Source organism: Diadema antillarum, unplaced genomic scaffold (assembly GCF_040938485.1).
Source record: "Diadema antillarum isolate AM-2024a unplaced genomic scaffold, OU_Dant_1.0 scf00000028, whole genome shotgun sequence".
NCBI lineage: Eukaryota > Metazoa > Echinodermata > Echinoidea > Diadematoida > Diadematidae > Diadema > Diadema antillarum.
This window is the reverse complement of record NW_027270917.1, coordinates 3,681,261-3,706,427: the sequence shown is the minus strand read 5'-3', so window position 1 is coordinate 3,706,427 and position 25,167 is coordinate 3,681,261. Positions and strand designations below refer to the sequence as shown.

At 41.2% G+C, this 25,167-nt stretch overlaps 1 protein-coding gene across 1 annotated transcript in view; it reads left to right on the top strand.

Annotated features, from left to right (window-relative positions):
- The window catches only part of LOC139735918 (uncharacterized), an 80,883-nt gene that overhangs the window by 38,978 nt on the left and 16,738 nt on the right, over nt 1-25,167 (top strand). The window contains exons 8-13 of the mRNA XM_071646676.1: nt 612-999; nt 2,075-2,115; nt 3,460-3,844; nt 13,566-13,805; nt 16,430-16,665; nt 23,948-24,132. Coding sequence (XP_071502777.1) covers nt 612-999; nt 2,075-2,115; nt 3,460-3,844; nt 13,566-13,805; nt 16,430-16,665; nt 23,948-24,132 — 1,475 coding nt within the window. The remainder of the gene's footprint in view (nt 1-611; nt 1,000-2,074; nt 2,116-3,459; nt 3,845-13,565; nt 13,806-16,429; nt 16,666-23,947; nt 24,133-25,167) is intronic.

Genomic DNA, 25,167 nt, shown 5'->3' with positions numbered 1-25,167 from the left:
TTCATCATAAAATGTGAAAGTATGTGATTTCATTATTTTTAAACAAAATATTTCAAGCTTAGTTGAATATAATTCATGTAAATTAATATTGTAAACATACATCTATATATATATATACCACATACTTGACATCAAATAGGCACTGTCCTTTTCTAGCTTCTGTCCGTGTTGCATACTACTTTGCGTACAAACCCCTCTCGCGCGCGAAATCTTACCATACTTATGTACACACAAAGAGATATTTCTCCTCCCCACCAGTTACTGGGGATAATCTGTACAATACGCCGTCTAGCTGAGTTTGGCGTTCTGACCGAAGATTACCATAACAATTAGCGTACGCATAACGAGCAGAACACGGCTGGGAAGAGTTGTGCCTCAGTGACGTCGGACTCTCCGCCAAGACTTGCTCACTAGCATATTCACCATGCAGATTCACACTTTTTCAACAAAAAATTACGAGCTTATCTGGTGATTTGAAAGTTTGTTTTTGGTGAAAGTAATTCATTTGAGGTACCAACAACAACATATTTTTTTTTTAAATTCGTGAGGACTGCCTCACTTTAAGGATTCAACTCCACCGTTTTTTTGTTGTTTTTTTTTTCTTTCTACAGATGATTGCCCAGAAGAGACAGGCAAAGGAAGGATATCAGAACCAAGGAGAGTCAGCTCAGGCTGAGAGCCCAAAGACTGAAAGAAAGAAAGACGCGAGCAAGTCCTCGCCTTTATTAAGTGACTTGGACCTCTCCACAGTGACAGAGGCCTTATCCTATAGTGACAGACTGGTGCAGCTCGGCCTGAAACTGGGATTCTCAAGGCATGAGGTTGATAAGTTCAGCTGGGGCAATGCCCAGCAGGGCAGGAGTGGTAGGGGGACGTTTGAAATGCTCAGGATGTGGAGGGATCGCGTGCCTCGCGCCGACCAGAGGCGGCTACTCTACCAGGCACTCGGAGACTGTCAGCTCCAGTACGTCACCGAGCAGTTGCAATACGACGCCCAAGGTAAACCCTCACCCATGGGGGCAATTACAACACCGCCGTATTTTAAGTTTGATATGCATGAGGCGTTAAAGCCTCATCAGACGGACCAACAAAATTTTCATTGAAAGTGGACAGACAATATTATAGAAAGGTATGGAATTGTAAATTTTCAGATGGTTGTACAGAGGAGCGATACTGGCCGCAAGTGACTGTATGATGTGGCACGCTGCGATGCGGAGTTCCGTCATGCCCCAGGTTGATATGGCATTCATAAGATGTACAATTTTACACATTGCTATTATGGTGGCCAAGTTTCGCTATCGCCAAAAACGACCCCATCACTAATTCAACACTCTTGTAGTGTTTTCATCGTATTTGTATTGATAGCAATTAATACATTTATTAAAAAACATAGAGGGAATAATATGGCCAGGTTAGGCCAGGTTACAGCTCTTAAAAAAAGAGAAGGAAATAAATGATTCAACAAAATGACAAATCTCTATTGGGTAACCAAAAACTACATCATGTGCAAATTAGATGTATCTTCTCACATTGCTTACTTTTACTTAGAGTTAAATCTTGATGATTTTTTTTTCTTGAATTGGAATGGAAAAAGAAAAAGATGTATTATATCTTACACATCAAATGAAGGCAATCATGTAAGTTATAACCAAGCAACTAAAACATTTTAAGGGGATGCAGTGCATGGTATAAATTATCCATTTCCAGCATGATTTTTTTTTTTTTTTTTCAGGAACTGATGGGAGCATTGTGAAGCTATGACAAGATAATGCCTCAAATTTGAACAATATTTCTATCTCCATGAAGTGAGATCTTATAATTAGTACAAGACAGTGGTAATAAACAAGTCATAATTGCATATATGACACCTTGACCCGTGAATTGTGTGCTGTATTCAATTAGAGCAATGTTTCCCACATTTTGTTATGTTCCAACCCCCCTTCCCCCCCCCCAAAAAAAAAAGGAAAAAGAGAAGACAGAGTTTTGTATTTTTTTCATGATAGAGGTATGCGTAATTGTCTCAAGAGAATGAGCACTATGTCATCATTGCCAGGATAAACTTCTCTCACTACAGAAGCAGCAGTACAACGGGAGAAAAGCAGATTGGGGATCGTGGTATGTATATTGCATGTTTGATTTACACCAGATTTACACTCTTTAATTTCAGCATTGTCCATAGTACTCAACTTCATTAATTTGACAGTCATAAACACTTGTGCCTTTTGTCTGTACTTTAATGAGAGGAATACAGAGTTTGTAACTGAGAAAATCAGCTGAACAAATTCTTTTTTTTTTTTTTAGTATGCTGTGATTGCTTTCCTCTATGTCTGATTTTGACTTTTTGTGTGCCATGTTCACATGCCCGACTCTGTCAACAGTTTGCCAACTTCACATATTTTGCTCAAATGCACACTGCGCACAAACCGATCTATAAACTTCACTATGTCAGACGTTGAGAGTACAGTGAAAGCATCATGCATGATTGCATTTGTCACACACATAGCTTCCAGTTCATGGTGACTTGATAGTTGAGTTCCATAAGGATTTTTTTTTTAATTAAATTATTATTGTCAAAGTTATATCTTCATAAAATCATGCCTTCCAGACCTACACTCTGTATTCATGAAAAAGCATGAGTTAGCATGACCAAGAGTATGATTTAGCAGTCTTGTTTTGTTTGCTTTGATTACTGGCCATTTGCAAGAAAAAAATAGCCATAGCTTATTAATAAAATCCACATTACAGCAACTCTTGCAATTTTTGTGTAGTAATTTGCTATACTGCATTTCGGGCATAAATTCTTTTATAAAAAGTTACATGGCTTTTAGAAACGGAATGCTTTCCAAAAGTGCCCATGTGTTGCAATTTCTCTAGGGGTGTGCTGCATGGCACACAAAAAGTAAACTCTATGTGTCAAGGCGTAAATCCCCAGTGTACCACATTATTCTTAAGCAGCAGTGTAGTCCTGACTTTGGGAAAAACATTGTTTTTCCAATCTATGTAACTTTTGAAGAGTTTTGTTACCCTCGACATGTAATGAGCGGAGCTGTAGAGAAAATGCCAGCTTTGATTTGATGTAAATTGAAAGACAAATATACAGTTATTTTTCTTTAAAATGACCAGTAAATGCATTATTGTAGAGGCATTACTTTTGCACACAAAACAGTGAGGGAAAATGAGAATTTGCTTGCAAATCGAGTTAAGGAACACCGCTTGATATTCAATCACCACATAAAATGCAAGCTACGTGTGACAGGAATGGAACCACGAGAAACGCTTTCATTGTACCGCGGCATTTGGTGATTTATTGATCAGTTTGGGCAGGTCTGTGCGTTTGAGCAGAATATGCTAAGTTGGCACGCTGTTGACTGAGTCGGGCGTGCGAATGTGGCACATAGAGAGTTAAAGGCGATATACCATGGTTTAATGCTTGTGATTGGCGATGCCTTTTGTCCTCAGAATGAGTTACCAGAGAGAAGGGGACAGCAGAAGGATCCGTACCAGAGAGTCAAGGCAGCGGCCAATGAGCCCAGAAACTCTTCGGAGGAGAGTGGTTATGGCAGTTCCGGGTCAGTTTCTGACAGAATGCTGGTGGAGATTGCTGCGGAAATTCCCAGGGGAAAACTCTTCGAGATAGGCGTGAAGCTCGGCCTGGAGGTGGCAGTGGTGAATCAGTTTCACAGACGTCATGAGCGTGACCAGGATGGCGATGGAGCACTTGAAATGCTGTTGCTATGGAGGCAGACGGTCAGACCAGATGAGGAGAGGAGACGCCTGTGCGAAATCCTGGAAGACACCGGACCCGCTGCTGCAGCCGCAATATTGAAAGAACGTCAGCAACAAGGTAACATGGCTATGATTGTACCATCCAGAATTCTTAGCATTCAGGTTGTGCCAAGTTATGTTGCTCGGGCAGATACTTTGTACAATCATTTTGTGCTTTTTATGCCACTTACACAAAGAATGATGGAGGCATTTCAAGTGTCACAAATGTACACACTAGTAGTTATGTACATGTATGATGTACTGTATGCATGGCTGTTTTAATGTGTATGTACACAGGTTGACCAGATTAATGGAGAACATTCTATGTGGTATAGATATAGTACATACAGGCTGACCAGATAAGTGGAGAATTTTCTAGGTGGTATACAATGTAGCTATACAGTACATGCATGTAACAGGAAATACATTATAGCTCACTCAATCTAGAATGATTTCACCCATTCCAGAAAGTTCTGGGAAGTGCTAACATATTTGGCTGAGTGAGGCACTGTCCCTGTAGCCTAATGTGATTGGTAGTTATTCTTGGCAGTGATGTTTTGTACATAGTTAGGCAGTGAGTCATCCAGGTTTCCCGGAACTCGGACTGGCTAGTAGGTTGGAGAGAGTTATAGAATGTGCTAGAAGGGGTGAATAGATAGTATATAAGCTAGAGAAATTCTGCAGTAGGCAGAGTACCCAACACCTCTGCTCTGAGAGTTACGTCACTTCTGGCTCTGAAGCGACTTGTTATAGTCAGTCCTGTGTTACCTGCTGACCTGTTATGTTTGTGGAGATACTTGGCCTGGGAGACATTTTGCCTGCAGAGAATTAATGTGCCTTCATTGGACTCCATATTTTAATGTCAACGGACATTGTCATTGCTACGGCAAAGCTGTGACGGGCTGGATTCCTAGCTGGACAATATAAAGTGAATCATCATTCAACGCATCGACTGGACGTGGTCGTTGGATTCTGCACATTTCGCTGGGAACATTATACGGTGGATCTATTGTGGACATATTTCGTGGATTTTACCCCGGATCTATACCGTGGACTATCGTAACCTGCGCCTCTGGAGTTACGTCAGAGGAATCATTCATCGGTGCATCAAGGATCATTCGTCTGTGCATCGAACATCGTATTTGGACACTTTCAAAGGATTATTTAATACGTGTAAGTGATTCCACTACCGATTTATAACTGTTTTTATTGATCATTGTTGTACTGATGTGACGCTGATTACCAGTCTGTACCCACAATATCACTGTTAATAAACCGCCTGAACATCAGTTGATTGTTTCTTTTGTGCGATCATTCTCAGAGTGATTTTGGTCGTAACAAAATTGGGGGCTTGTCCGGGAATTGAATTTAAAGCCAAAACTTAGAATTTGGAACGTTCCGGAAGCCAGAATATTGGTACAGACAAAATATCAGTTGAGTTGATTGTTCAATTGTATATTGTGTGTAATACAGTGTGACAATGTCAATCAGTACAATGGATGTTCAGGCATTTGTTCAGAGGACAGATTTGTCCCTCAAAGATTTGCAAAGGTTACGCAAATGTGATTTGACTGCTATTGCACAGCATTTAAATGTTGATGTTCCACAAGGTGCAAGAAAGGCAGAGATTCTTGACTTAGTAGCTGGTCACATGGAGCTCAAAGAAGAAATTCATACTCCTGATCAAGCTCAAATTTCAGATCAGACACGGCTTGAGCTTGCTAAATTGCAAATGAAGGAGAAAGAAATGGAAATGGAGAAAGAGAAGATGAGATTGGAAAGAGAGAGGGAGAAAGAACAAAAAGAACTGGAAATGAAGAAACTTGAAATGGAACAGAAGAAATTTGAAGTGGAGCAGCAACTGAAATTGCGTGAGATGGAATTGACTCATGCACAAACTGTTGGAAATCGTGAAAGGGCTCCCTCTGAATTTGATTTGGCCAAGAACATTCGATTGGTGCCAAAGTTTGAAGAAAACAGAGTTGATGCATATTTTGTGTCATTTGAGAAGGTGGCTAACAGTTTGAACTGGCCACAGGAATTTTGGCCCTTGCTCCTTCAAAGTGTGTTTGTCGGCAAAGCAGCCGATGTGTACTCATCTCTCTCTGAAGAGCAATCACGTGACTATGCTACAGTCAAGAAGGCAGTGTTGAATGCTTATGAGTTGGTGCCAGAGGCGTACAGACACAAGTTCAGAAATTCGTACCGCAGACCAGGCCAGACACATGTTGAGTTTGCTCGTGAAAAAGAAATGATGTTTGATAGGTGGTACAGATCCCTGAAAGTGGATCAGGATTTTGATAACCTACGTGAGGTTGTTCTCTTGGAAGAATTCAAAAAGAGTGTTGCTTTCAGTGTGAGGTCACATTTGGATGATCACAAAGTGACAAGTTTGCATAAAGCAGCCTTGATGGCTGATGAGTATGAGCTGACCCACAGAAATGACAACAGACCACCTTTCAGGAATTTCTCTGGAATCAAGAGAGACAAAAATCAGTCGAGCAATCCAAAGAATGCTGGTCCTGAAAAAGGCACGAGTTCTGAAACTTCATCGGCACCAAAGCCTCAATCTGACAAAGGGTCCAGTACAAGTGCAAATGTCATCAAATGTTTTCACTGTAACAAGACAGGGCATGTAAAGTCACAGTGTTGGAAGTTGCAAAACAAAACAAAGAAGGACTTGGGATTTGTCATGTCAAAAAGTGTCCTACCCGAAAACAGTGTCCCGTTCAGTGAAACACAGGCCATTGAAAGTCAATCTCCCAAATTCAAAGATAGGATGAAGCAGGTGGATGAGAGCTATCATAGCTTTTTGTTTGATGGTGAGGTGACCCCATGTACTTCTGGTGAGGCAGGTAAGCCAGTAGTCATCCTGCGGGATACGGGGGCCTCTCAGTCGTTGATGGTGGATGGTGGTATGACTTTTCCACCAGATAGTGCAGTGAATGCAAAAGTCTTGATTCAGACTGTTGATGGCAGTTATATGTCAGTGCCACTGTATAGAGTGGATTTGAAGTGTGACCTAGTTTCTGGTCCTGTTTCTGTTGGAGTTGTTCCTGAGTTGCCCATGGCAGGCATTGACTTTTTGTTGGGGAATGACTTGGCTGGGGACAAGGTGGTTGCGTCTCCAGTTGTTTCGGATAAACCAGTGGTGGTTGCTGAAACTGAGCAGTTGCAGGAGGAGTTTCCTGGGATTTTCCCAGACTGTGTTGTGACTAGGTCTCAGGCTCGTAGAGCTGTTCAAGATGATGCGGATTCTGTTGATGTGGAGGAGAATTCCGGTGTTTGGTTGGCAGAAACCTTTTTCAAGGATTTAAATGATGGGGTTGCTGTATTAGGCTCCGAGGCTAACAGTGATGGTCTGTTTAGCAAGTCTTCCTTGGTTGAAGCACAGCAGGCAGACTCTGAGTTGAAAGGCTTGTCTCAGACGGCGTGTTCTGAGGCTGAGGCTGAAAAGGTCCCTGAGTGCTATTATGTCAAAGATGGCATTTTGATGAGGAAGTGGAGACCTCCCCATAGGCCAGCTGATGAGGATTGGACGGTGGTCCGTCAAGTTGTTGTCCCTCCTAGTTACCGCGGTGAGATCTTGAGGATTGCTCACGAGTTACCTGTTGGCGGCCATTTAGGCGTCAGAAAGACAAAGGATCGGATCATGAGGCATTTCTATTGGCCAGGGTTGAATGTGGATGTGGCTGAGTTTTGCAAGACTTGTCACACATGTCAGGTGGCTGGTAAACCACAGCATTCAGTGAAGCCGGCGCCATTGATTCCGATACCTGCGTTTGAAGAACCATTCAGTCGGGTTCTAGTTGACTGTGTTGGACCTTTGCCTAGGACTAGGTCGGGTCACAAGTACCTCTTGACCATTATGGATATGTCTACACGGTTTCCAGAGGCTATCCCATTGAGAAATATCACTGCTAAGACTGTGGTAGATGCTCTAGTGCAGTTTTTCACTAGGTATGGGTTGCCCAAGGAAGTGCAGTCTGACCAAGGGTCAAATTTCATGTCAGGCATATTTCAAGAGGTGATGTATCGTTTGGGTGTGAAGCAGCTGAAGTCGTCAGCTTATCATCCCCAGTCCCAAGGTGCGTTGGAGCGCTACCACCAGACCCTAAAGATAATGATTAGGGCATTTTGTGAGGAGTATCCCGAGGATTGGGATAAGGGCATCCCTTTCCTGCTGTTTGCAACGAGGGACTCCCCAAACGAGTCGACGGGTTTCAGCCCATTTGAGTTGGTGTACGGTCATGAAGTTAGGGGCCCACTGAAGCTCATCAAAGAGAAATTCATGACTGAGGATGATGAGGTCCACCTACTTGACTATGTGTCAAAGTTTCGTGAAAGGCTTTCAAAGGCTTGTGAGGTAGCTAGGGAACACTTGAAAGTGTCACAAGACTCTATGAAGAGAAAGGCAGACAAAAATGCCAAAGCCCGAACTTTCAACCCAGGTGACAAAGTTCTTGTACTGCTGCCCATACAAGGTGAACCACTGAAAGCCAAGTTCAGTGGCCCATACAGTGTCAAAAAGAAACTCAATGATGTGAACTATGTGATCAGTACGCCAGACAGACGAAAAGATCAGAGGGTGTGTCACATAAACATGCTGAAAGAGTACTATGAGAGAAAGGCTAGTCAGCCGGTAGGCGTAGCTCAGGTGGTAGTAGAAGAAGTAGATGAAGAGGGAGAAGCTCAAGATGAGAATGGAAGTGAGCCCTCTAGTGCCAGGTTGTCTAACTCAGAGATGTTAGGGAAAGTAGATGAGGCACTGAACTACCTACCTGAAAATCAGAGGAAAGATGTGACTAGTCTGTTACATGAGTACAAAGAACTGTGTAAAGACAAACCAGGCTGCACCCCTCTGGCTGTACATGATGTTGATGTAGGAGATGCTGACCCTATCAAGCAAAACCCTTACAGGTTAAACCCGAGCAAACTGCAAAAAGTAAGGGAAGAGGTTCAATACATGCTAGACAATGACATAATAGAACCGAGTAAAAGCAGTTGGAGCTCCCCAATCGTCATGGTGCCCAAGCCGGATGGGTCTCAAAGATTCTGTATAGATTACAGAAAGGTGAATGCCGTGACGAAAACAGACTCTTTCCCCATTCCCAGACTAGAAGACTGCATTGACAGGGTCGGAAATTCTGCATATGTCAGTAAGATAGACCTTCTAAAGGGATACTGGCAAGTGCCCTTGACCGACAAAGCCAGAGAGATTTCTGCCTTTGCTACACCAGATGGCTTGTTCCAATGCAAAGTAATGCCATTCGGCATGAAAAATGCTCCGGCCACCTTCCAACGGCTGACAAACCAAATCATTGCTGGACTTGACCACTGTGTAGTATACATTGATGACATCCTAGTGTACAGTGACACGTGGGAGGAGCACATTACACACTTGCGGCAACTTTTTGATCGACTCAAGGAGGCCGGATTGGTGATTAATCTGGCAAAGAGTGAATTTGCGAAGGCCAAAGTGGTGTATCTCGGGCATGTAGTCGGTCAGGGACAAGTATTGCCAAGAGAAGCCAAGGTAGAGGCTATACTAGGCTTTCCCATCCCCCAATCCAAGAAGGAGTTGCTCAGATTTCTGGGCATGGCTGGTTTCTACAGGAAATTTGTACCGAATTTCAGCACTGTAGTCACCCCCCTAACAAACCTGCTGAAGGGCAAGGCGAAGTACACATGGACTGATGAGTGTCAAAGAGCCTTCGAGAAACTAAAGGCAGTCCTTGCTAATGAGCCTGTTTTGGCAGCTCCTGACTTCGCAAAGCCATTCAAGGTGGCAATAGATGCTAGCGATGTAGGAGTGGGAGCGGTTTTGCTCCAAGAAGATGAAGAAGGCACTGAACGACCAGTTAGCTACTTCTCAAAAAAATTGAACGCATACCAGAAGAAGTACTCCACAATTGAGAAGGAGGCTCTCAGTCTCATCCTTGCCCTCCAGCAATACGAAGTGTACTTGACAAATAGCAAAGGGGAGATCACGGTCTATACTGACCACAACCCCTTGGTCTTTTTAGACCGGTTCAAAATGAAGAACAACAGGTTGTTCAGATGGAGCATGATGACGCAGCCATATGCACTCAAAATCAAACATGTGGCAGGCAAAAACAATGTAATTGCAGACGCTCTGTCAAGAGTGTAACATGAAGAGAGTATCAAAGGTGAAAAGTTTTCACCGCATATCATTTCCAGTGTATGTGTTAAGCATATTCATTAATGTGTGCAAAACAGTTTGATATGATTGTATAAGCTCCGAGAATCCAAGCAATATCATTGTAAATAGTATCCATGAAAAGAGAACATGGAATTAATACAGCTATCCAAAAGGCATGTGATAGTATGTGATTATTGTAGCTTGACTTGGATTTTACCTCACATTCATTGTAAATAATAATGAGAAATTGTGAAGGTAAAAGAAACCCTTGCTACGGCAAGGCTTTCTTTTTCCCATGGGGGATGGTGTCACAAATGTACACACTAGTAGTTATGTACATGTATGATGTACTGTATGCATGGCTGTTTTAATGTGTATGTACACAGGTTGACCAGATTAATGGAGAACATTCTATGTGGTATAGATATAGTACATACAGGCTGACCAGATAAGTGGAGAATTTTCTAGGTGGTATACAATGTAGCTATACAGTACATGCATGTAACAGGAAATACATTATAGCTCACTCAATCTAGAATGATTTCACCCATTCCAGAAAGTTCTGGGAAGTGCTAACATATTTGGCTGAGTGAGGCACTGTCCCTGTAGCCTAATGTGATTGGTAGTTATTCTTGGCAGTGATGTTTTGTACATAGTTAGGCAGTGAGTCATCCAGGTTTCCCGGAACTCGGACTGGCTAGTAGGTTGGAGAGAGTTATAGAATGTGCTAGAAGGGGTGAATAGATAGTATATAAGCTAGAGAAATTCTGCAGTAGGCAGAGTACCCAACACCTCTGCTCTGAGAGTTACGTCACTTCTGGCTCTGAAGCGACTTGTTATAGTCAGTCCTGTGTTACCTGCTGACCTGTTATGTTTGTGGAGATACTTGGCCTGGGAGACATTTTGCCTGCAGAGAATTAATGTGCCTTCATTGGACTCCATATTTTAATGTCAACGGACATTGTCATTGCTACGGCAAAGCTGTGACGGGCTGGATTCCTAGCTGGACAATATAAAGTGAATCATCATTCAACGCATCGACTGGACGTGGTCGTTGGATTCTGCACATTTCGCTGGGAACATTATACGGTGGATCTATTGTGGACATATTTCGTGGATTTTACCCCGGATCTATACCGTGGACTATCGTAACCTGCGCCTCTGGAGTTACGTCAGAGGAATCATTCATCGGTGCATCAAGGATCATTCGTCTGTGCATCGAACATCGTATTTGGACACTTTCAAAGGATTATTTAATACGTGTAAGTGATTCCACTACCGATTTATAACTGTTTTTATTGATCATTGTTGTACTGATGTGACGCTGATTACCAGTCTGTACCCACAATATCACTGTTAATAAACCGCCTGAACATCAGTTGATTGTTTCTTTTGTGCGATCATTCTCAGAGTGATTTTGGTCGTAACACAAGAGCAAAGCTATGCAAAGGGTTTTCTTCATATCTAACTCGGGTATACTTCACGACGTGAAGATGAGCTGATCAGATTCTAGGCAAAGGCCACAGGTGAAAGGTCACAAAATTTTAGCAAAAAATGATTTTTTTTCTTTTCAAGGAAGAGAGGTTTGTGGTAAAACCATATATGTACATGGTCCTTGCAGGGACCATTGCTTGGCAGAAGAAGGGCCTAGAAAGAGGAGAGTTGAGGAGGGAAGCGACAGAGGGAGAGTGTAAAGAATGTAAATAGTGACAATCAGGGCAGCGGTGAGCTGGAAGTTGAAGTTGCGCTTGTGGAGACAGGAGAATAGGGACAGAGAGAGTTGTAAGGACAAGTAGAGTAATAATCAGGTAAAGGGTTGTGAAATCAGGAGGGGAAGGATGAAACAGAAAGGATGCAGAAAAAGATGAATTTGAAGGTTGGAGAATCATTGAAGTAGAGAGAGAAGTGAAATCGATGTGAAATTCTGACAGGTGTTTCACGAAACGAAAGGAGAGAAAAGAAGCTGGTGAGTGATGTGGACTATGGAACGTGGAATCAAAACGAATAAAGGAGGAAATAAAAGAGGAAGGAAAGAGGTAAGTCAAAGAAAATGAAATTATAGTTTTAAGAAGAAGAAAAGGAAAAAGAGGAATAAAATGTGAAATGAAAGGGGGGGTTGAGTGGATTCTAGGAATAATTGCTGTGAGAAAAAAGCTGTGGCAGGAGGGGGGGGGGGGGCGAGGTAATGATTAAAAGTAAAGCCCTGAAAAGGACTCGTGAGGAAGAAGGAAAGTTAGAGTGAAGATATAGTGAGAATGTTGTCTTGAAATGGGAGAAAGAACTGAAAATTTATTCCTGTTCAAAACAAACAAACAGACAAACTAACTAACTAATTAACAAACTGTAGAATGGTGAAGTGGTCATTAAAAGGACCATTGGGCTGTAAGGAAAGCAGAAAATAGAAGAGGAAGGAAAGAGGAAAGTCGTGGAGAAATTAAAGACTGTACTGTAAGAGAAAGAAAGAAATAAAGTGAAAACAACTCGAGCCCGAACTCTGGAGATCAAGTAATAAAGAATAACTCAGGTACTCGAGGTACTGGACATTTCGGGCAGATTGACTTTCCTTTATGAGAAATGAGGCATTACCAAAGAGGAGACAAGTTATATATGGAAGATTTGATCCTAGATGGAATGTATCAGCCAAAACGGGCTGAGCGGCGAGTGTCATTGATGAGATCCGAGTGTTCTGCTGTCCTCGGAGCCCGTTAATTGTGGAGTACATTCGGGAGGATTACCTCGATATGGACGCAGGCAGAGAGCTGAACTAGGAGTAGATGGGATGGATGCGGGTGCTGCGGTTGATTTGCATCGATGAGGACGTCTTATGGAAGTACACGTGTAGGTTCTGATGACGAGTGTTCAGGGAAGGGAATGGAACGACTGCTTTCCATTTTGGTGGTGAAAGAGAGTGTTGTTTGTTGTGGTCATGAGGGAGTCATTGAGTTGACTTGCTTGGTGTGGTCAGATGGTGAAGATATCATCAACATAGTGGAGCCAGAGCAAGTGGCTGTTTGGTCCCTTGACAAGTGCTTGAATTTCAATCTGTTCCATGCATATGTTGCCAGTGATCACTGAGAGCGGAAGCCCACTGCTGCACCTTTTGTTGTTGAAAACTTACTATTTTTGTGCTTGCCAAATAGTCGACAAGTGCAGTGTTTGTGGATTTTGTGATGAAAAGTCATGAAATGCATTCAGTGCTCCTCATCCATTGTATATGACACAATGGAAGTAACAACTGAAGTATAAATTCTTCCAATGTGAAACATCATCTTACTGCCCTTATTTAATCAGAATGCCCAAAATATGTGGCACTACAGCAAGATTTATAAAAGCACCTTTTCAAAAATTTATTAAACAGATCATGGATGACCTCATGCAATATGAACTGAGTCTGTGTTCTTACAAATAGCAGATTCAGTAGTGAACCCTATCTTTCAGCAAGGCAATGCTCCTAACTGGAACAGAAATATGGGGGAAAAGATGTGACGTTTGCATATGCAGGATAAAGTCAGTTTTGACAGTTGAATATGTGTGTTAGATTGTAACATATATACCCAGATGCTGCTTCAATTCGTATGGGTATTAGTTGTAGCCAAATGACTGAACATGAGCTGTCTTGAATCAATCGCTCATCCAGTGACCCCAGGCGTCCCCGGCCAGGCAGGGCTCTCAGAGGAGGTGCTACATCGCTTGGCCGACAGGATTTCAGCAGAAGATGTGCCAATGCTTGGTCTGTACCTGGGATTCGACGAGGACAGAATCGACAGGTACACCAAGGACAACCGATACGGCACGCAGCGTCTGCTGCTGGACTGGAAGAACAAGACCCAGGGACAGGATCAGAGCCGTGAGCTGGGCAAGATCTTGGAGGAGCTGGGCAAGATCTTTGAGGAGCTTGGACTAGCTCACCTCCTTGAGGATCAGGCGGAGCCTAGGGATACAAGTTAGTCTCTTCCCCCCCCCCCCCACCCCCCCCCCCCCCCCCACACACACCCTATCTATACAGGGCGGTTATTGGAGCACTCCTGGAGTAATCTAAACTACGTATGAATGGACAATCAGGCCCCTTTTAATCTTTCTAAAGGATGGCTTCTGGGTTCCATATTTGCTGCTGCAACAGTTGCTCCCATGAAATATCTGCATGCTAAGCCAAAAAGGAATTCTACCCATAAACATCACCCATACCCTTATCCTAATCAACCCTATCACAACCCTAACCCCAAACATAAGTCCTTGGAGAAAATAAGACCGGAGCAATTGTCGCAGGAGCTAATGTCATGTCACCGGGTTCTTAGATATCTATGAGTTGATAGCATCATTTTCAAGATGAAATGATACAGAAATATGAACACATTTCCTGAACACGCTGGCCTTAAAGAGTCCGAGTCTTGTACTCCATAGTTACATTTACCAGAATAGAATCAGAATGTACTAGTTTTCTCTGTTCGATGTGTTGTACCCTCATTGACAAGAATTATTCAAAGACAAAATTGCCCCAGGCAAAAGTAGCTAATCAAAAAGGTTTAGTCAAATTGGACCGATCCTAGATGAATTAGACTTGCTTTGATGTTAATCGGTTACAAACAGGGTATTCATATAGAGGATTGCATTTAGTTTTTTTGGAGGAGACATCATTCGAAAATCCAGTCACCTTTTAATTTTGTTGACAGCATCCCTCAGTGATCTGACTTTTGCAATAAAGATAAAAGTATCGGAAAGATCTGTGTGTGCTCCATAAGGTGTGATACTGGATGGATTTTCTTCGAATTTCGCATAAAGTAGTAGTAGCAGTAAGAAAAGATGGAAAGATTGTTATTGGACTCAGCACCTCATTGATCCATCTCAATAGGTCAAAGATTACTCTGACATAACTAACATTTCCCAAAATGCTTATTAAAACAATAACTTTATATTTGTAACTCAAAAGTTTCTGTCAAAGCTCAGTGCAAAGGTGTATGGTCTGTTATTCTAGGTCCCATTTTTGTTTGTTTGTTTTTTATGTGATTCTACACTTATATTTCCAACTTTGCAGGCTGTAGAGATGTGTGCTTTGCTGGCAACATCAGCTTGCCAGATTTCTGATGGAAAGATATAGATTTGCTATGCAGATGTACCGTGGGGAGATCAATTGCAGCTACATATTGTGTTTTATACCAGCACCCTTAGTCTTCCAATTTTTGTATTCTTAAAAAGTTGAAGTTTGAGATGTGCACATGGAGTGCAATGGAGTGTAGCTGTGTTATCACTGACCGATGTGCTGTCTTCGTTTTGCATTACTCTGTTTCTAGGCCCTCTTTCAGATGTTGAGCTATTAAGCTTGGCAGACCATCTGACTAGGCAGGACATCTTGCAGCTGGGCTTTTGTCTGGGATTCAGTCGTGCCGACCTGATGACGCTCTCACATATGCCTGGGCATGATGTTATAAGCAAAGGATATCAAATGTTGGCGCACTGGAGGGACCGCAACCCAGGCCACGCCCAACGACACCTGTTGGCCGGGGCCCTTCGGGAAAGCGGTCTGGCAGGACTGGTGGAGCACATCAGACGCCCCGGAGGTTGGTTGTTGGTGTCACGAATTTATTTAGCAGCAGACGAGAAGTTCTTGTGCCGAGTTGCAATCTAATAGGAGTCTTCAAATTTGCTACGAAAAACTTCATGCTAAAAATTTTGATTGAAGGTGTAGTATTGAAAGTGCAGTATAAATAACATTCTCAAGGGTACAAAAAACAGAATGTAGCATAATAATGATATATATATATATTTTTTTTTTTTTTTTTGGGGGGGGGGGAGAGGGTGTCATTGACGAATAGAAAGATCAACCGTATTGTTTGTAGTAATGTCAAGGAATTGTATACTCTTTTCTGAAGCATTTGTACGAAAAATAAGTCTATTGATGTATTTTACTTTGATCATGTAAAAGAAAAAAACAACATTCTAGTCATCATTTCCGTTGCCTACCTATTATTTTTGTCTCTTGGCATTGGCAGGGTTGTGGTATGTTGAGTTGATACATGTATGCAATGGTGAAATGTGAAGATGATTACTTTGCGGAACAAGCAGAATGAATAAAGCTTTGTTCCAGTTATGCATTTGCCCAAACTATTAGTTTGCTGTATCAATTTCTACCGCCATGTTGTCTCTGGGTGTCGTAGCGCTTGTTTACTTGTTGAGGCACATATTGATTTAGATTAGTACCGGTACACAATAAATGTGCACGGTTTGGCGTAGTGTCCTCAGATTGGGTTTTAATATGATGTGATTTGCATTGACGATTATCAGATATTACTTAAGCTGAAGCCCCTCTTAACCCTAATCAGACTGGGCTCTTTTTGGCTATGCTATATCCGGGGGAGGTGGACATAGCAAATTTTGTCTCAAAGGTTGCACGAGACTTGAAAAAATAAAGATTCAAGGAACCGAATGACAAAGCCTTTTTGCTCTATGGAAGTATTATATTTATGCTGTAATATTTGTATCATCTAATTATACTGTCAATCTCAGCAGCCGCGTCGGCAAAGGAGATGCTCCCATCCGTGGGGCAGGCGGCCCTCGACTTTCAGCCTCATCTCCGTCTGACGAGTCTTCACAGCGGCAGCCCTTCCTCATCCTCCAGCGACGGCATGACAGACCTGTCGCGGGGCTCCAGCTTTAGCGACCTGTCGTACATTAATGACGAGACCAAGAAGCTCTACGAGGATATGTGCACGGGATCGCTGCAGCGAGTCGCTATGTTGAGAGTGAGTGGTCGTGATCATTACAGAGACTAATCACATAATAGCCAGTCTCCCCTTCTTGCATTTTGTTCATTTTTGTTTTTCTTGCCATAGGTGCGTTCACATTTATACTTTAATACTATCATTATATTTCACATACTTCTGCTATTGCGGTGCTCTTGAAGATCAGGTTTTGGGGATGGCAAGGGTTACTTTGTTTGGAACTGCTGGAGGATGCTATCGATCATAATGTTTGGGTTTTTCTTTTGACAAAATAGTTCTGTCTTTTCTTTGAGCACCCAGCTCCCCTCTCATCTGCCCCAAAAATTCTGCTCCCTGTCTCTGATCAAGCATGCGGAAACCACCTATGCAGAGCTGCCAACTGGCACGTTTTTAGTGTGTCCAGTACCTTTTTTTTCCAACAAAAATACATTCATAACATTTTTTTTTTACCCCCGAGTGTACATTCATAACATTTTTTCTTGCCTCCAAATATACATTCTTAACATTTACTTTTACTAAAAATACATTCTTGAGAAATTAATGAGCGATAACTGCAATTGCCATTATAAGAGCACATCCGCATGTGGTGAGCTGCAAAGGGGCAGTTACCGAGTGCACTGTAAAACGAGGAATGTTTATGTGCATTTTAATTTCGCGAACTTTTGCAAGAGCCAAGATTCGCAAAATTAAAATGCATGTGGAAGTTCTTGTCCACACTGTATGCATTGAATGTTCGAGGCAACTCGCAAAAATGTCATGCCATGAAGGAGGCCGTGGGGAGGCCTTCGGCTCCAATTCGCGAAAATTTTATGCCACGAAAACACACTGTTTTACAGTATGAATCAGCTCCTTCACACTACACATAAATTCTTAGACCACCAATACTGACAACAAAACCCATTGTCACTCCCATTGCTGTTGTGTGCTGTAGTTTTCCTGTACTATGCACGTGTATGTTGTGTGTGATGTGATGTTATGCTGTGAGAGCTGAGCTAGCGTATAAATGCGCAAAACACCCGCCTTCGATGCAGTCATATGCTTTCACTTTCGAAATTCACAAAAATAAAACCACTGCAAAAATGTCTGTGAATGCAGTACTTCAGAACATGTCATTGTCAGTGCAGCGTAACCGGGTATCTTATTTGATACTTAGATTTGAAGACCAAACTGAGAACATTAGTATTTCCTCCTCCATTTTGTGGGTTCTTCAAGGGACCCCTTCCCCATTTAGTACTTATTATACTGATGCCAGTCGTGTAGAGGGATTGGTGATATGACACTGTTAATGTTATGGGAATTGTCTTATTAGTTGCTTTTTATCATGTTTTGATTTGATTTAATTTCTGCATTTTTCACAAAATGAATATAACATTACTAAGAAATCTTCCAAAGATTGTCATACTTTGAAAAATATCATGTATGCAAGTCAAAAATATGCATGAATTGTACAAATAAACATAAACCATTGGAAATCATTTATCATTAAATCAAATTATTACATTATCATTATCATTTTATTATCATTATCTTCCAGAGTGCTGATTGCTTTTTTGAATAGGTCATCATGTGTTAGTTACCCCTTTTATGTCAGTAATTCCAGGCATACTATCTTCTTTTCTGAAAATATAGTGGGGTTTTTCCCCCAAGTAGAACACATCTTTTTTTTTTTTTTTTTTTTTTTTTTTGGGGGGGGGGGGGAACCAGGCTGGCAGCTCTGCATATGTCAGTACTCACAGCTCCACATGTGAATATTGAGATCATTTGGAGGCAGAAGGAATTTCAAAGAGCATCCCATGCATGACATTCCCACATGAAAATGCATTTCAGCCATGTATGGGGAAAATTCAAGATACCTGTCATTATCTGCACGGATACCACCTATCCATACATCCTGCTCATGAGCCACATGAAGTGTCATCCTGGGTTGGCAAAAACGTCACTAAACGCATTGTAGATTGGACCTCCCTTCAACTCCTTTTATTTGTTGGCTATCTTGCAGAATTCAGAAATAGCCTGTAACAGGTAAAAAAAAAGACCATACCCACCCCATCCCCCCCCCCAAAAAAAAAGAAAAAAAAAAGAAAATCAAAAGATAGAGAATTACAAGCATAGCAGCAGGATTTAATCTCAGTTGGAAATATTCTTTACTTCACTTCTTTGGGAATTTTCTTTTGATTGTTGTGTTTTCATGTGTGCAGTTTGATAAGTTTGTCTACTTCAAAAACAAAGCAGTGTGCTGCTGTGCAGGGTGTTGTTTTTTGTTTTTTATTTTCAGAAAGATAACTTCCAGCACATAAATCTCATATCTTTGTGTAAAAAGTCATTGTTCCACTCCTTTGCTATATCAAAATATCATTTGTGGTAGCCCTCTGACTTGTGGATAAAGTTTGCACTGCATTCTTGATATAGAGCATGCATATTTATGCCTGTGTTTTCCATGTATGTTCATCCATTTCCTTTGATGTTGTCTTGACATGACTGTTGCCTATTGTTTTTACGTAACCCAACTATTTTTCTCTCTTGACGCTTGGGATGTGCAGCGCAAATGGAGGTAAAAGGGTAGGTATTTGGTCAGCATTATTGTGTGTGTGCATATATATATTCCAAGCTCATTCAGTTGCAGCACCAAAAAGAACATTTACTGCATGTTTGAAGTCCAGAAGTTGTGTTAACCTGTTGAGGACGGTTTGATTTTGCTACAACATGCATTTCCCATAGACACTTGCCCGAGTTTACTCAGGACTCGTCCTCAACAGGTTAATGTTGTGGGTCGAGTGCCCCCACAGACTCCATGTACTGAGCATGACTTTGCAGTGTATGGTTACGGGAATGAAGAGAGTGATTAAAGTGCGCCATAATGTGTTCTTACAGAGCACACTGGAGCAACCATAGATGTGATGGCAAGTTAACAGGGGCATTTCATGAAGCATTGTGTCAGATATTTTTTTCTGACAAATATGCTCTCAGCCAATCAGATGCAAGGATTTCAGTGGCTCATTATATTTTGTCAGAATAAAAAGCAAATACAAAAACCTTTTCATGGAATGCCTCCCAGGAGTAAAAAAGAAAAAAAGTATCAGATACATATTGAACCTCGCAATCGTTCACTTGAGGTTATACATTTTTAAATGTTTGATTTCATGTGTACTGTAAAAGTGGAAATTTTCGTGCTTGGTCTGGTAAGATTTCGCAGAATGAAAATATGAAATAGTATTTCACATAAATACTGATAAAAATTTGTACATTTTTATTTGCGTGGTAGTTTCATGTAACGCAAAATGTGTGAAAAATGTCCACTTCTGCATTAATATACACCCTGTACCCAGGTTTCCTTCCATTCTTGCTAGACACCTTGCATTCACCAAGTTGTTTCAGAAATATGTCGTTATTGATCCTCGTGTGAGGACAAGAAATGCGAGTATAGCTTATCTTTATTTTTCTCCATTGGCATACTGTATATGCCAAATATTTCGCAAGGTTTTTATTTTCACAAAGTTTACAAGTCAGGTGCTCTTCAGGAATTTAAAGACATGCGAAAATGTTGACTGTGATCCCGACATGAATGTGACGTGCAGGCATACTTTTCTCCATTTAGTACTGTATTCCACACACTGTACGCGAATTTAACTACTTGCAAAATATTATTGAAAAATTGAGCAAAGAAAATGGGATTCCATCGGGATTCAAACCCGAGACCTCTGGATGCCAGCCCGGTGCTCTATCGACTGAGCTATAGAAAGCCCTAGTTCAGTGTTCGTCCCAGAAGCCCTAAATTCTCAATGCTCGAATGGTCAGAAGCGATAGCAGTGTGTTTGTGTGTGACACACACGTACACACTTGAACCTGGCATAAACCCGAAGGATAATTCAACTTGGGGATAAATGCGAGGGATCATGAAAGTGATGCAGCTTTTTACGTGTGTCACCCACAAACACACTGCTATAGCTTCTGACCATTCGAGCATTGAGAATTTAGGGTTTCTGGGACAAACACTGAACTAGGGCTTTCTATAGCTCAGTAGGTAGAGCACCGGGCTAGCATTCGGAGGTCTCGGGTTCGAATCCCAATGGAATCCCATTTTCTTTGCTCAATTTTCCACTAATGAATAATCATTATTCATCAACTTTTTCAATACTTGTGCAGTGTACAACTTTGTACTGCCATTCAATGCATTGTGTAGATAACAAAAATTTGTGTGCATTTTACTGTGCGATTCTTGGCTCCCCACGAAATTTTTGACAGTTTCATTCAGACAAAAGTTTGTCGTTGTACAGTAGTTGTTTGATGCTCTATATGAGTACATATTAGATGACTTATTTCACAGATTCTCTCATGTTTTTGACTCAAGTTCTCCCAAGAAGGTGATTTTTTTTTTTACTGATTATCAATGTCTTATTGTACCATGATGATACTCCGCTTTGCATGCTCTTAACAACTGCTCCATCTAGGTTACTTTTATCAAATCTTATCAAATACGTGAGTCATATGCTATGTTCTTCTGCGCACTCATGATCATGATCATCATCACCATCTTTACTATTTCTGGAGTGCTCTCAAGGGTTTGCTGGGTTTAGTAGTCTTCCATCAGGGTGGTCCACTAGCGTCTAGGGGTTTGAGCATGTCACTGCAACATGCTCAAATTATTGCGCATGTCACTGCAACATGCTCAAATTATTGCGCATGTCACGGCAACATGCTCAAATTATTGCGCAATATCCTCAAAGGCCAGCAACATGCCAGGCAACATCCTCAGCATGCTCAAAATGAAATGTAATCAAACAAGTGAAAAATAGTTGCCAAACTTGAGGAACATCAAACTGCTTATAGAGAAATCTTTGCTCAAGACATGAGACAGAACATCAAACGTATGCAGAACGACAAGAAATAAGTCTCAAAATAGTGCGCGCTCTACACTTGTGATGTGCCCTCTAGTGCACATACAATTTTCTGCGATAGTCTCACTTTCAGAGTTGGCAACATGCTCAAATTTCAAGTTGTGGACCACCCATTCCAGACAACTTGGCATAGGCCTAACAGTCATCATCATCATCATCATCCTCATCCTCTTCATACAATAACTGTTCAATTTCCAGTCATGCACGGGTTAGCTGGGTTTCGTCTGATGATTGCCTTTCCTTCCAATGTGGCACATTTACAAACCAACTCTTGAATCAGAGCATGAGCTATTTTGAATGTTTTCTTTTTTGTTCGAAATTCTGTTCAGTTCCATTTCTTTTACTTTCTTTCTTTCTTTCTTTCTTTTTATCTTTGGTAAATTTGATTTCATGATCCATGAACACCCCAAGTAGCATGGTGTGTGTACACTGGTATTCAAGATGGTTTCCTAACATTAAACCCCAATCCATGTCCGAGCTGTTGTTTGACAGCTGGAAAAGGAGTTCTCAGAAACTATGCTCTAGCATCGAGGTTGTGTACTGGAATATAGTTTTGTGAGTTCAATGCCATCAGATGACCCAGTAGTAGCCTGTTTTTCAGAACATTGTGCCCTGTGGAGCTTTCGCAGCAGCGACGTGGATGTAAATTGTGCATTTTTTGTGTAAATTTGGGGAGTTGGCATGGCTACAAGCTCTCAAACACCTGCATCCCCTCATCAATTCTACAACAGTAGTTGACCAAAGTAGTAGCCCCAACGTAGCTGGAGGAATATGACGTCATACACACATTTGTACCCGGAAAATGTGCAACTTGGCTGTGTATTACCGCGTCGCGCATTTGCAAAACTGCTTGTGAGGCACAATAGGCCCAAGAACTCGATGCCATCAAGGTCGGCTGCTTCCTGCGTGGCACAATGCAATGCATCACACAGTGCAGTGTGTCACTGTGCAAAAGCTCCCCAGTGATATGATCTGTCATGATCGCTTGTCCTCTGTTGCTTCTAGCAACATATATGCTAGTCTTTTTCAAAGGCCCTGTCACAGTATCAATACGCAAGAGCAGAGGGTCGATAAGTGAGACTCGGATCAAGTCACCAGAAGGAGGCAAGCCTTTCATTACCAAATTTCCTTACAGGCATTTGGTAGCAGATACCACATCCATTCAAAATAACTTGAAGGAAGTTTATGCATGAGTACATTATGCACTTATGGCCATAATGGGCAAATCTAGCAATTTCACTGGTCAATGTGACTGACAAATATTCACTAGCAGTGGTGTGCTGACTTACCACCAGATAATAATACTAGTACTTATTAACAGAGAACGAAACCCAAATATATACATGGGTTGAGTGAATGCAGCAATGTTACTAGAACACATCAGTGAAAGTTTGAGGAAATCAGACAATATGTTCCAAAAGTCTGAATTTTGTAAGTTTGTGCTGCCATCACTGATCGATGAATAAGAAGACTACAACATTTTGTGATGCCATGTAAGGAGAGCACAACAAAAAACATAAGGAAAATTCCACAAAATTTTGCTATTTATGAAAAGTTTGCATTCCCTTGACTTGTTATTGTCATATATGTTAAGGATGATTTATTGTTCCCTCTGCTCTCTGAAAGAGGTAAGTCAACTGCTCTTTCATTATGTTAGAAAAGTGAAAATATGTTGAATCTGATTTATTTAATCCTCTACACCATTTTCCATAGGCTGTACATGATGTCACAAAATGTTGTCAGTCTTCTCATCCAGCAATGGCAGCATGAAAACTTTAAAAATTCATAACTTTTCGATGGATCGTTCAATTTTCCTCAAACTTTCAGTGATGTTTTCTATTAAATATTGCTGCATTCACTCATTCCACATGCATGTCTGGGTTTCATTCCCCTCGAAGCTTGCTCCAGACTCATGGAAGATAATAAGATTTGCAGGTCTCCGAAAGGCCCTAACGCTTGGCCTCAGCTCTGTTGGCTTGTCTTGCAACTGTTGCTATTACAAGATTAGGGTCTTTGAATCAATGGCTACAGATATTGGTTGAATTAGGTGGAGTAATTACTGGTCTGGGAAGAGGTTTTCACCTGCTTTCTTGAGTCAACATCATTACATGTTTCCATGGTTCCATGCTCATGCAAAGTTTTTATTTGCTCGAATCTGTTGTATGCATAAAGATGAAGTACTTGGATGATAGAAGCACACAGGTTAAAAAAAAAAAAAAGAGTCTCAGAGAGAAAGAAAAACCAAGGTAAGTTTTACTCAATTTGTGGATGATAACATATGTTGTAGTTATTTTCACTCCTGTCTTCATCATGTGAGATTATGACTAAATGCAGAGATTCACAGTAAGAGCAAAAATCACAGGAAAAGGTCACATATGGGATTTCGACACATGCTTAAATTTTTTCAGGAAGCAGAAACAAGGAACATTCCTGTTGAGCGGGTGCTCTGTGCCATGGCGCTGATGGGCCGAGATAGCGAGGGAACAGACCCACTGGAGTGGATGCAATTTCACTGGGCTGAGCATGTCGAGGGAATAGCGGACAGAGCCACCAAGGAGCTACGTGAACACCTGCAGGTGGATGTGGATGAGAGGTATGTGCAGCGTATCGAAAATTAGGGCCAAGATCTCCCTCTCTCTCTCTCTATCTATCTAGCATGTTGTCTCCTTGCAGCCCAAGCTGAGCATTACTTTGGATGAATTCGACTTGTTGTCAAAAACACCAAGCTTCTAATTTTCCTTTCCAGACAATATGAGATGGTTACAATGATTATTGTTACCGCTCTTCAAATTGACTTTTTTATTTGATGCATTTTACCATGTGGTTATAAAAGTGTCAGGAAAGTTTTGGAAATGTTATTAGAGTACATTATGCATTGTGAACAATCAATCCCTCATTGATTTTAGATCGCCCCTAGAATAGCTAGGATTTGACAGATCAGGGAAAAAGCTAAAAAAAAAAAATGAAAAAGAAGTGGGAAAGATGATAATCACATTCCCTAAAAGCTTGCAATACCTGTAGTAAATTAGATCATATGTGGTGCAGTTAGTCTCACTAAAACAATATGTTGAATGGTGAGTTGGTTACTATATTCAAGTCATGAAATATGAAGCTATTTGTGCCATTATCTATGAGTGGTTTCCCAATTTAGTGCATCGACCAGCTTTGATTTTATGCATTTATTGGGTGTCAAAAAAAAAACTGAAAAAGAAGTGGGAAAGATAATGATAATCACATTTTCTAAAAGCTTGCAATACTTTTAGTAAATTAGATCATATGTGGTGCAGTTTGTCTCACTAAAACAATATGTTGAATGGTGAGTTGGTTACTATATTCCAACCATTATGGAATACAACGCTTTTTGTGCCATTATCTATGTATGGTTCCTCAATTTTATGCATCAACAAGCTTTGATTTTATGTATTTGTTGGGTGTCAGAATGCCAGCAATTTGAAGGGGAAAAAAAAAATGTTTTGTTTCTACTTGACACTGCATGACTGATTTGCCCATTTAGATGGGATTACACTGGCCTCATAACGATGATTATGCATTTGCCCATTCTACTCTTTTGCTTGTAATGATGCGTGCAAACTATTCATTGTCATTACTTTCACTGTGCCGTGTGCAC